We start from the raw sequence: 13,290 nt of genomic DNA, 5'->3' as shown, positions 1-13,290 counted from the left end.
TGGAATGAACAGACATGGGGACAAGATAAAACAGACAGTTAGGTCAGGAGTCTGTAAGGAAAACCAAATGATAGAAGACTATGAAGACAGCTAGAAGGAGGAGGTATTCAGACAGTTTTATTTTGCATATATGCAATAGATTTGACCAACTGTCAGAGTTGAGTGGAGGGGAGTGTCTTGTAGGTGTATGTGTAGGAAACGTGCAGCAGTCCTCAGCAGTTAGGAGGCCCAAGTCAGTTGCGAAGTGCAACAGAAAGAAGAAGGTTCTGTTGCTAGGTAGTTCGCACGATAGAGGTGTGGGCCAGCAGTTGCAGGAAATGCTGGGGAGTGAGTACCAGGTCACCAGCATTAATCCCCAGGGATCAGTGTTGGGGCCGGGGCCACTCCTCTAATTCTAAAATATTTCTGTTTACTGATGACACTAATTTGGTAGTAAAGGATGTTGTGTACAACATTGGCTCAGTTTCAAATAGTGCAGTTCATGACATAAGTTCATGGCTTGTAGAAAATAAACTAATGCTAAATCACAGTAAGACTCACTTTTTACAGTTTCTAACACACAATTCAACAAAACCTGAGGTGTTTTTATTTCACAGAATGGGCATATGATTAGTGAAACTGAACTCTTGTGCGGAAAGGTGTTCTGTATATTGCTGCACCCATTTTCAGTAAGCTACCACAAGAATTCAAAAATCTTAGCTCCAATCCAGGCACTTTTAAATCAAAACTGAAGAGTTTCTCATGGGTCACTCCTATTCTGTTGAGGAGCTCCTTGAGTAATTAAGCTGATTCTTATGTTATATTGTTGATTGTGTTTACTTAAACTTGTGGCGTGACATGTTTGGGGTCATAAACATTTTACTTTATCTGTTATTACTTTTATATTTTACTTTCATGTACTGACACATTTCATGACCTTGGAGATTTGCTGCTCAATTTGGTCCCACAGAACTAGACATGTAAATAAACAAATAAAATCTTTTTTGAGTTGTTTGTGATGCATCCAGAAATTACAAACAAGGGTAGAAGGTTACTAGTGTAGATTGTGTTTGAACTTGATCTTTTTGCTGTTTTACTCATTTGTGTTTTATTCATGCAGCTGTAGTGATTCTTGTGCTCCGTACATCAAATAAGCTGAAGATGCATTATGATTGTTAAACAACATTATTGCTGAGATTTGTTCATTCTTTGGTTTTTATAATTATTCCCTCTGTCGATTTTTGCTTTATATTCTCAGGTTGTTTCTATGGCTTTCCAAGCTGTCATTAAATGTTGCAGTAAAACAATTTACTCAAAACCTCAACAGCTTCATTGACCCCAACATTATTCCTGGATTTGATCGATGTTTTGTACAATTCTGCTTTGAACATCAAATATGAACCAACTGTGCCATCTGCATTGTGCACAATCTGCATATTAAATCATAGTTTTGCAATGTCGGATCTGCCACAGTGTGAATGTGCTGATTAACAGTGTGGCATGCAGAAGATACTCTGCAAATATGGCATTCCAGTCACCAGCTACAACGCTACTGATCACTGAGGAAATGCAACCTATTGCCTCAGCTGCGAAGCTTTGCTGGTACCACAGGCGGTTTGCCTCTGAAGCACAGAAATGCAGTCCTCCCTGTGCAATGAGAAATGCACTTTTATGTTAGTAACGATAACAACTGCATTCCAAAATGGCAGCTGTTAACTGTTTGTCACAGAGTTTTGTATGAAACTGCAATTCTTTACTGGACACAGGAGCTGATGTACCTTCCCATCTGTCTCGCCACAGCAGTGACGTCTGTCATCTCCTTGCTTCTACTGGTTCTATCATCCTGACATATGGTCACATGACACTATCACTAAACTCAGGTCAATTTCATAAGTTTGGGTGGCAATTTATTCTGCCAGATGTGGTTCACACTATCCTTGGAGCAGACTTTGTAATTTTAGGTCCTCTATTGGACCTCCACCACCATCATCTCTTCGACACCATCACTAATTTGGGCAGCCACGGATCTGTATTCTGTGTGGACAGTACTACTGTGAGAATGATCACAGGTGATTTCCATATGTAGAAGTTCTGAAACAGTTCTTGGAGATAACTTAGCAGCTACTTTCACTAACACCAATACGACGGTCGACAATAGGTTATATACTGACAAGACTAGGATTGCTAATTTGCATTCAGCCTAATTTCTTAACACCAAAAAATTGAAACTAGCAAAACAAGAGTTTTGTTTATGTTTGCGTAAAGAATTTTAGCCTGTCAAGCAGTAGCTGGGCATTGTTGCAACATGTAGTCCCCAAGTAGACCAATCAGTACCTGACATCAGTATGCTGATTATCAGCAGCTCAATGCTAGAACAATTCCTGATTGCTGTCCTATCTTGCACATTAAAGACCTCGCATTTAACATCCATGGCAAGCTCATCTTTTCCACGTTAGATTTGATATGTGTGTTTTACTAGGAATCTGTTGCTTCAGATTACATAGACCTTCTGTACTCCATTCGGTCTCTTTGAATTGATGAGGATGCCTTTCGAACTGCGCAACACCATGGACCTTCCATCATTTCATCGATAAAGTTACACAAGATCTCAAGTTAAGTTACGTTTACATTCGCGATGTGTTGGTGATGGCCAATGCCGAAACTGAACACATGTGATATTTACACCAGATCTTTACTCACCTTCATCCACAAGGATGACTCATAAGCCCATCAAAGTGCATCTTTGGGGCACCATAAGCCTGCTTCGTAGTTTACACCATCAACGCCGAAGGAATACGGTCACCACTGGAGAAGGTGGAAGCTATAACAAACTTCCAGCAGCCTGTTACTGACTGAGTTGCAAAGATTCCTTGGCATCACTGATTTATACCATTATTTCATGTGCAACTGTGCACTCTTGGCCATTTCATTGAAAGAACTTTTACAAGGCTCACAGAAACCCAAGTGACAAACTGCCTTGGACAAGCAAAGGCGAGACAGTCTTCAACAAAATGAAGACTTCTATCACTGAGGCTGCACTGTTAACTCAACCCTTCCCACAAGCACCACTCACATTAATGTTTGATACGTCTGCAACTGCAATAGGTGCTGCATTTCAGCAGCAAGTAGATCAGCTTTGGAGCCCTTAGTATTCTTCAGCCAGAAGCTATCTCCATCACAGCAGAGCTGGTAAAGATACAATTGCGAGCTTATGCACCATACAGTTCTCTCAAGAAATTCTGGCACATGCTCGAGGGGCAACATTTTACGGTTGTTGCTGACAACAAGTTACTGATGTATGCTTTGTGTCACAAACCAGACAAATAATTGCCATGTCAGCTGCACCACTGTATATAGGATAATTTAGGACTCATATAGTCCAAATTGAGGGAGAACTGTTTTATAGATTAACATAGGAGTCATATTACATTTAAAGGTGAAGCTTTGGCTTTTAAGGTTCTGTAAAAATTTATTTTGAAGAATGCTGAAGGGTAGGGCTTAACAAACCATACTTGCATTTGAATTGGCTGTAAATATCGTGATATACAGTAGCACTCCATGCAGTATCATCCTTACTCTAACAGTTGTGTGACATTTGACAAGCCGTACAAGTGCAAGGGATATGTGAGAAACTATGAACTAGCCACTACAACAGTCTAATGCTCTGGTTAAAAATTGACAATTTTGTAAAACACAGGGGGAAATAGCATTAAATTCTATCAGCTCACAAACTTCTGTTGTATTTCAACAGGTCTGCAATAAAAGTTCTCATACCTATATGGATAATGTATACATACATTTATGCTGCAGGTAACACTGTAAGGCGAAAATCTTGTCCTTGAAAAACCATTACTTGATTCGGAACCCAACTCAGTATTTTATTTGGTTATGAGAAACTGTAATGATTTACCAAGTGGGTTTCAAATGAGAAATTCGGTCGCTCTTCTCATATTGAAATACCGGGGAAAAATTGTACCCTGTTTAATCAGCTTTAGAATAAGATAGTGACATTCAGATAAAATGAAAAAGAAAATTAATACAGAATTAAATATCTAACAAACAGAATAAAATGTGTTAAGCTGATTGCAATTGTTATTTCAAGACTAAATTACTGAGGAAAGACCCATTGTGATGATAGTACCAACAGATTTCACTAGATCATAGGATGACCAAAAGTTCAAGAGCTGGACTGAATTGTGAGTACAGTCTTTTATTTATGTATTAGTTGCTGTTGTTGCATATGATCTGCACCCCAGAGTAATTATATTGCTTGTCCATGTTTCACTGTTGCTCAAGTACAGCACTACAGAGCATTAAAGAGGTGGAACAGGACACCAGCTTGACTGAGAACTACATTCAGCAGGGGGAGGAGAGTGCTAAGCAGGCAGCAGATTTCATTGTACTACCAACCATGGGAGTCTATACCGCATACTTTGACTTTTTATAAACGTCTACCATGTTTAAACTGCAGTTTGCCTGAATCCACTTGTACTCAGAATCGAACTATCTTCAAAATTTTAGAAATGTTCAACAATAGCATACATTTATGCAGGAGATGCTGAAAGTCTAGATTGGGGGCAGTGGCATACTTGTGTGTTTCATGCAGCTGATGTTGATGCTCACCATGAGTATGATGAGAATAATTGGGGGTGTGTCAGCTGCCGATTCTATACAATGAATGAGAGTGTGGTGGGCAGACATTATGTTTGGTAGCAAGAGACACTGTAACATTTTTACATCAGTGTGGAAATAAAATCCACTATGTGTTCCGAAAAAACGAGCTATGTCCTCAAGTCCTACCATAACCACAACCTCAGAAATCCCAACATATTCAGAAGAAACTGCCAAATATTTGTGACAACAAAGATTTAAGTTTCACAGCTGTCATGTTAGGATGATGCCGGTGATGATTAAAAACAGAAATAACACAGACGACAAGCTTGTATTATCAAAATGTAGACTGTCAGTAAATGGTGTAAGTTAGGATTAGATGTAATATTAATTTTTTAAGCAGATCCCTTATGTCAAAAAAGTTTGTAACTTTGATTAGCCAAAATATGTTAAAAAATAAATTCTTTCTCAAGGAGCCTCTTAAAAAAAGGGGAAGGGGTTCGTCTTGTATCCAGTGTTGTCTTATACCCAATAACTACAGTGCCAGCAGACACCCTCTCTTGTGCAGTTGATTATGGAGCACTCACTTTGACCCAGCAACCCAATAATGAGCTGAAAGATTTACTGACACAGCGATCTAGTCTGCAGTTCAATCATGTCCAAGTACCATTGTTAAACGTGTTGTTGAATTGTGACATATTCACGTAGATGCCGTACCCATTTGTGACTATCAACTTTCAGCAACAGGCACTCTCATCCCTGCACGATTTGTCTCATCCAGGAGTCCAAGGTATAACAAGTTTGGTTAAACAAATTTTTGTGAAGCCAAGTATTGACAAAGATTGCAAGATATTAGTGCAAAAGTGTATGGCCTGTCAGCAGAGTAAGAGCACTTGCCATGTCAGTGCACCCCGTGGCCAATTTGCCCCACCTAGCCAGTGATTCGACCACATACACATTGATATCATTGGATCTTTACCACCATCTGAAGGACATACTTACTGCCCAACTGGCATCGACTGCTTCACTTGTTGGACTGAAGTCTTTCCCATGGTCAACCATCAATGCTGAAATAGTCCCAGCCACATTCTTCTGTGGATTGATTGCTCTTTTTGGTGTGCACCTTCACATTAACACTGACCAGGGCAGGCAATTTGAATCTTACTGGTTCAAGGCACTTGGTGCCCTGCTAGGCATGAAATGCATTCAAACAATGGTGTATCATCTGGCAGCAAATGGTTTAGAAGAATACCTGGACTGGCCGTTAGAGATATCCCTTCAATGCATGAATCGCAATGTTGGACAAAAAAAGCTGCTGTTTATCATCCTCCTGGGCCTTCTTGTCCATCAAGGACGATTTGTAATCTACAGCAGGAGATATCGTCTATAGCCAACCGATCTAAATGCTTGGTGAGTTCCTCAGCAACGTGCCAGACACTCTTATTGAGGCATCAGACTTTGTCAGCAAACTACGCACACAGATACAGCAGCTGTGGCCTGTTGCGTCGAGAGAAGTTTGTATGCCATAAGAATAAGCAAGTTTCTTGAAAATCTGAGATGATGGGTGACATGACCTGCATGGTATGATGTGGAATAACCCTTTCATCTTCATTGACCTCTGCAAGTGCAACCAAGTTTTTGTTCACCACAATGCTTTCTATAAGCCTTTTCAGCCACCATAGGATGGACTGTATCCAGTCCTCAGCAGAGCTGTCAAAATGTTTAGGTTGATGTCATGGATACCCTAACAACAATCTTTGTCATCCATCTTAAATCTGTGCTCAGCACTGCATATGCTGGTATGAGCAAATCACCTTACTCATCAACCACATGCAAGACAGAATCGCTTGCTGTTCCACCACCTATCACAAACAAGGTGCAACAGACATAGGGTGCAGACCCTGATGCCTCAACAGCAGCAAAACCAGTTGTCACATGACCCAGATGTCGCATCTGCTTCAAACAAAGATGCCATTAACACTAAGAGGAGAGATGATGTGATGACTGTGCCTTGTATACCAATTACACTCAAGACACAAAGTGTTTATACTAAGCAACATTATCACTGATATTCATTTATTCTTTGATTTTTATAACTACTCCCAGCATTGATTCTTGCTTTATATTCTCACACTATTTTTATGCCTTTGCGTGCTGTGTTATTAAATGTTGCAGTAATGCAGTTCACTCTAAACTGCAGCACAGCTCTTGGTTGTTGCTACAACATGTATTTGTCTTGAAGCTTCCTTTTTAGCTGATAACCCTTCACCAAATAATGTCTTCAACATTTAATTTAGATTCATTCCACGTCAAAGCACACAATTATTCGAGGATTTTTAATCCTCTGTCTCAGATTTTCACAAAACTGTGCACATTTGCTTAAACTTATAATATAGGGACTTCTGCAAAATCTTTATGGTCTCAGGCTACAGCTGTATTTTATATTGAATTTCAAGTGTTGTGATATTCTAATAACTGGACTCGACAAGAATGTCAGTGCAAAATGGTGGTTACCTACATAAATGCAAATAACTCAGGTATTTATGAAGCTTTTGATTTGGAATTTTTTTTTCAGAAGTTCAGTAAGGCATATAGTCAACAGATATGCAGTTATTGAAGCAGCAAAGTAACAAAGAAATTTTTTAAAAAAATATTGATGTACTTCAATTTTCGATTTCAGAAAAATTGTGAGGATGTGGAAAAGTGCTGATATCACATTTCACCAACCTGTTGGGAACCCGATTTTGGTCTTAAATAATCCCCTAGATTGTAATCTTTTTAATAAAATAAAAATTTTAATGGGTCTTCTGCTAACTGACACACAGATCTGAAATCGAAATACTTTTGCTGTGATGTAAAAGAATCATTTTAAGTAAGTTCATCCACTCACTGCCTCACTGCCTCAGATGCAAGCGTATCAAATTAGCATATTTAAGTATAATTCATTCTAGGCAGACAAGTTAGCTTCAGGTGTAAAAATTTATTTCCTGTTGTTTGACTAATTCAGTAATTTTTAAAGACTGTAACAATACCAGAGAAGGAAAGTTGCTATTCACCATATAGCGGAGATGCTGAGTCGCGATAGGCACAACAAAAAGATTCACACAGTTATAGCTCAGAGAGCTGAAACCATACTGTTGTTTCAGCTCTCTGACTGCAGACTTGTGTTCAAGTTGTGTGTGTGTGTGTGTGTGTGTGTGTGTGTGTGTGTGTGTGTGTGTGTACTGCTGAAGTTTGTATGTTATAAGAATAAGCAAGTTTCTTGAAAATCTGAGATGATGGGTGACATGACCTGCATGGTATGATGTGGAATAACCCTTTACTATACTAGAAGCTGTATCTCAGATGTTATCTTTCGTACATTTCCTATTGCATGTAGTGCTATAAATTTGTTTGTACATAGATAACTTCACAATTTAAAAAAAAAAAAAAAAAAAAAAAAAACTCTGATTTGCTGTTACTTCCATTCCTTATACCTTTAACTTTCTTGTTATTAACTTCACGTACAAAGGACAGAGAGTTTATCTCTAACTGCCTCATCTTGTTGCATGTCCTGCCCATGGACTACTTGCAATTAAGTGAAACATAAGACATTTTTATTTTCTGATTACAATATACAAACTGTGACTTCTGGCTTTTACGTTTTATTTAGTTACAGTCTATGATATTCATATATATTTATGTATGTGAATTAATTATGATTCCAGAGCAGATGTTATACGATGTCTAAGTGAAATTGTTCGCAATGATACATTGCGAAATGTGAAACAAAACATACCCAAAGATTGCAGGCAACAACTGAGAGCTCAGTTATTTCAACAAAGAGAGAATATTGATTTTGATCCCAGGATTAAGAAGAATTGCTATAAAGATGTACAGCAGTTTTGCAAAGGGATTCCAAAAGGAGCTGCACAGGTAAGTTGCAGTTTAATTTATGACACTGTGCTGTAGGGTGTAGTAAATGTTGACTACAAAATATATGTATTACATATGAATTTCTTATTGTTTTTCTGATTTCAGAAGCTCAGATAACTCCACCATTTTTGTTAACTATGATTCACTCCTTTTATCTGTGGTGAAAGATAGCACAAAAAATAGAACAGAATTAGTGTAAGAAACGGTAACTAAAATTTATGGAAGAGAATATAATCATAAATCATTTTTTTTATTTTGGCATGAAACAAACTGTATTTTTTCATCCAATTGCAACATGAAATGCCATATTCAGAAGATAAAATAAACATTTATTCTGTTTTCTCGTTCATAACTTCAGATGTATTTCAATCACTTATGAGGGTTATAAAATATTTCTTGTGCTGGTAAACTGCTGTCAACAGTGGATAACTTATCTTCTCTTGCCTCCACCTAAAGTTTTAGTTTCATTGCGCTCTTCTTGCACCTTCTCTTTCTCTGCTTTTTTTCATTATTTATTTGTTAAATTTATTTTTGCCTGTTTCCCTCCCCTTTCATTAATTGTACATCCTTTGCCCTTTATACCTTTCGTTTCCTAAGCTACTGCTACCCTCCAGTTAACTTTAAACCATTGTTTATCCTCGTTATTATTATCTTTGTTTAATAATGTCCATACATTGTGCTGATTGTTGTTTTCATAATCATGTGTGTTCGAACAATAATTACTCCATATTCAAAACAACCAACATGAATTATTGGAATTTGTACCTTTCAATCTTGTATGTTGTTAGCATTTTTGATCAACATTCTTACCTCAAGAACCTGTTACACTTACTGCATCTAAACAGGTGATTGGAAATGATGAACTTCTCCCGTTCCATAGATTTCTGTCTTAATAATCTTTAACATTGTTGCTAATCTAAATACCGCTGTCAGGCATAAAATCGGCTGACTCTCCTTAAGTAGTTAGCATTATGCTAACTACTTAAGCCCCATCTTATTCTATTATTTGCTCCTGTAAACGTGTATGCGTTATGCAGGTCTTGGAGTCACTCGCGTCCATCTAGAAAGTATATACTGAGGTTAACGAAGGTGATGTTGGCCTGATTTACTCAATGATGCCCTTTAGCTACACTGTTTAAAGGATTGTCCTAAGACATACCAAATTAAGATCAGCGTGAAGATGCCTAAAAAAGGTGACACGCGTTGATAAATAAAAAAAAACTACAATTGCAACCAAGACAGTTTTCAACTAATACTATTAAACACTGGTTTGCTGATTCATGCCACAGATGAATTGGAAGAATGTCCCAGGCATGTATCTGCATTAGCTTTCCAGAACAACCAGAAAAGCAAAGATTATTATACAAGTAAATGTAAGAATGTAGAGACGTTAATGTCATCTTTGGCATCCGGTAGTGAGTTGTTTCAGTCTTTCCTAACCTTGAAACAAGTTAGTTTTCTGTATTGTTCAGTGAAAGAGCATAATAACAACACTATATTTAAGTGAAACCACATAGTGAGTGTTGTAGTTTGTAGATTATTTATGAAATACGGATGCCTTACAAATTTACGACAGGAGAATACACATTCATTCAGTTTCAGTTAACGTTATTACCATCATTTTTCCAAAATTAAATTCTCTACAACTTCTGTTCAAAACTTTGTGCAGTTGTCTGGAATTTAAAGAATGAATTGGGCCAAGTATCTGATAAATTAAAAATTTTATGAAATTACGTCTTTGCTTCTCTGGATGTTCAGGAAAACTACGCAGATACACATCTGGGACATGTTTTATTAGATTCAACAAAATAAATGGAAATCGTACTTTACTTTAATCTCGTTCAGTTTTGTGAAGGCTTCATATTAGCGAAGTTGCTAAATTTCAAGCAAAATCTTTTATTAGCCGTAAATCTGTAACCAAACATTTGTGGACCAATGTTCATATGAACTTTTTTCTTTAGTTTTACTTGTAGAAGAACATATTAAAATATCCAAATATATTCGTGAATCACCCTGTATATGGGCTGCCAAAATCAACACACAAATATTTCGATCTTTTCTTTCAGCTGTGAGGGAGTTGCATAGTTACATATTTATGGGTTAATGACAGCTTCTTATACAAATCAAAAGTGTTGTGTTGTAATGTCACTACAGTTGATCCACAAATTTTAACAAGTCAAAATTGATTCTACTTCAGAGCAATATAACCCTGGATTGACAATTATGCAACACATATTTCTGGGTTAAGCTTGATCAGAAGCCATTTTCAGTGATAATCTAAGGTCAGAGGCTATATACAATCAGCCCTATGTCTTTCAAGGGCTGCATCATTGATATACACTCCTGGAAATTGAAATAAGAACACCGTGAATTCATTGTCCCAGGAAGGGGAAACTTTATTGACACATTCCTGGGGTCAGATACATCACATGATCACACTGACAGAACCACAGGCACATAGACACAGGCAACAGAGCATGCACAATGTCGGCACTAGTACAGTGTATATCCACCTTTCGCAGCAATGCAGGCTGCTATTCTCCCATGGAGACGATCGTAGAGATGCTGGATGTAGTCCTGTGGAACGGCTTGCCATGCCATTTCCACCTGGCGCCTCAGTTGGACCAGCGTTCATGCTGGACGTGCAGACCGCGTGAGACGACGCTTCATCCAGTCCCAAACATGCTCAATGGGGGACAGATCTGGAGATCTTGCTGGCCAGGGTAGTTGACTTACACCTTCTAGAGCACGTTGGGTGGCACGGGATACATGCGGACGTGCATTGTCCTGTTGGAACAGCAAGTTCCCTTGCCGGTCTAGGAATGGTAGAACGATGGGTTCGATGACGGTTTGGATGTACCGTGCACTATTCAGTGTCCCCTCGACGATCACCAGTGGTGTACGGCCAGTGTAGGAGATCGCTCCCCACACCATGATGCCGGGTGTTGGCCCTGTGTGCCTCGGTCGTATGCAGTCCTGATTGTGGCGCTCACCTGCACGGCGCCAAACACGCATACAACCATCATTGGCACCAAGGCAGAAGCGACTCTCATCGCTGAAGACGACACGTCTCCATTCGTCCCTCCCTTCACGCCTGTCGCGACACCACTGGAGGCGGGCTGCACGATGTTGGGGCGTGAGCGGAAGACGGCCTAACGGTGTGCGGGACCATAGCCCAGCTTCATGGAGACGGTTGCGAATGGTCCTCGCCGATACCCCAGGAGCAACAGTGTCCCTAATTTGCTGGGAAGTGGCGGTGCGGTCCCCTACGGCACTGCGTAGGATCCTACGGTCTTGGCGTGCATCCGTGCGTCGCTGCGGTCCGGTCCCAGGTCGACGGGCACGTGCACCTTCCGCCGACCACTGGCGAAAACATCGATGTACTGTGGAGACCTCACGGCCCACGTGTTGAGCAATTCGGCGGTACGTCCACCCGGCCTCCCGCATGCCCACTATACGCCCTCGCTCAAAGTCCGTCAACTGCACATACGGTTCACGTCCACGCTGTCGCGGCATGCTACCAGTGTTAAAGACTGCGATGGAGCTCCGTATGCCACGGCAAACTGGCTGACACTGACGGCGGCGGTGCACAAATGCTGCGCAGCTAGCGCCATTCGACAGCCAACACCGCGGTTCCTGGTGTGTCCGCTGTGCCGTGCGTGTGATCATTGCTTGTACAGCCATCTCGCAGTGTCCGGAGCAAGTATGGTGGGTCTGACACACCGGTGTCAATGTGTTCTTTTTTCCATTTCCAGGAGTGTACATTGCTGGAAAAAAAAAGAATGAAAAACCCTCTAGGACAGGGTCATTTTATTGGTGAGTGATGCGACTGGTAGTGCATCATTTTAGGAGCATATCATAACAAAATCAGACTAAATGAAACACATAACAGTAAATAGTACCCAAACATCTGCATCAAAATACAATGTTTTCCTGTCTGGTGACAACACAAGTACACAATCATAAAGATGCCATTAAGTAAACAATTATGAAGGTGCTGAATGGCATCCAGGAATAGATGGTTCCAAACATCTTTCACCCTTTGTTGCATTTCAGCAATTGTTCTTGGCAGGCTCTGGAGAACGAGTAATTTCTCACTTCATCATGTCCCATACATGTTCAGTTGGCAAGAGGTCTGGTGATTTTATTGGCCAGGACATGAAGGGCACATTGCGTCACAACAAGCATATGTGGACATGTAATGTCGAAAAAGCAATCACCTTCCAGTTGAAAAAATTGCAGTAGCACAGGTATAGCAACCGATGCAACGTAGCAGGTACTTGTTACTTCACTGTCCAGAAACATCACATGCGACCACGAGTTGTAACTGATGGCCTCCACTTCATGAAGCCTGTGGTGGGACCTGTGCTTCTTGGGCAGATACACTCGAGAATAGGCCACTTGCCAGGTATACGCCATGCACATGTCCATCTATCACTCGCACGCACACACAACCTACTCTTTTTACTGAAGACCGCAGAGCACCATTCCACTCTCTAATCTACTCTTTCACAATGCCAGTATAGGCTTGCTTTGCAGTATTGTGGTGTCAGTGATAGCCTGGCTAGAGGCACTCCTGATCGTAGTCATGCTGTAAGCAAATGGTTCCCAATGGTGCTTGGTGATACAGCAGGTGCAACATGTGTCCAGATTTCTTCCCTGGATGATAGTTGGTCGATCGTTACTGATTGCACAAGCACCCATCTTGACATGCATTTGTACTCCGTGTATGTCCAGAACCTGGTCTGTGGGTGTGGGGATTTTCCACTGACTACTGCTAAATGC

At 40.1% G+C, this 13,290-nt stretch overlaps 1 protein-coding gene across 1 annotated transcript in view; it reads left to right on the top strand.

Moving 5' to 3' along the window:
• LOC126162948 (Golgi apparatus protein 1) overlaps positions 1-13,290 on the top strand; it is a 166,426-nt gene that overhangs the window by 76,962 nt on the left and 76,174 nt on the right. The window contains exon 10 of the mRNA XM_049919782.1: positions 8,298-8,505. Coding sequence (XP_049775739.1) covers positions 8,298-8,505 — 208 coding nt within the window. The remainder of the gene's footprint in view (positions 1-8,297; positions 8,506-13,290) is intronic.

The sequence above is a fragment of the Schistocerca cancellata genome, chromosome 2 (genome assembly GCF_023864275.1).
Source record: "Schistocerca cancellata isolate TAMUIC-IGC-003103 chromosome 2, iqSchCanc2.1, whole genome shotgun sequence".
In the NCBI taxonomy this organism is placed as follows: domain Eukaryota; kingdom Metazoa; phylum Arthropoda; class Insecta; order Orthoptera; family Acrididae; genus Schistocerca; species Schistocerca cancellata.
The sequence above is the reverse complement of the archived record's forward strand: the minus strand, read 5'-3'. Positions and strand labels throughout refer to the sequence as shown.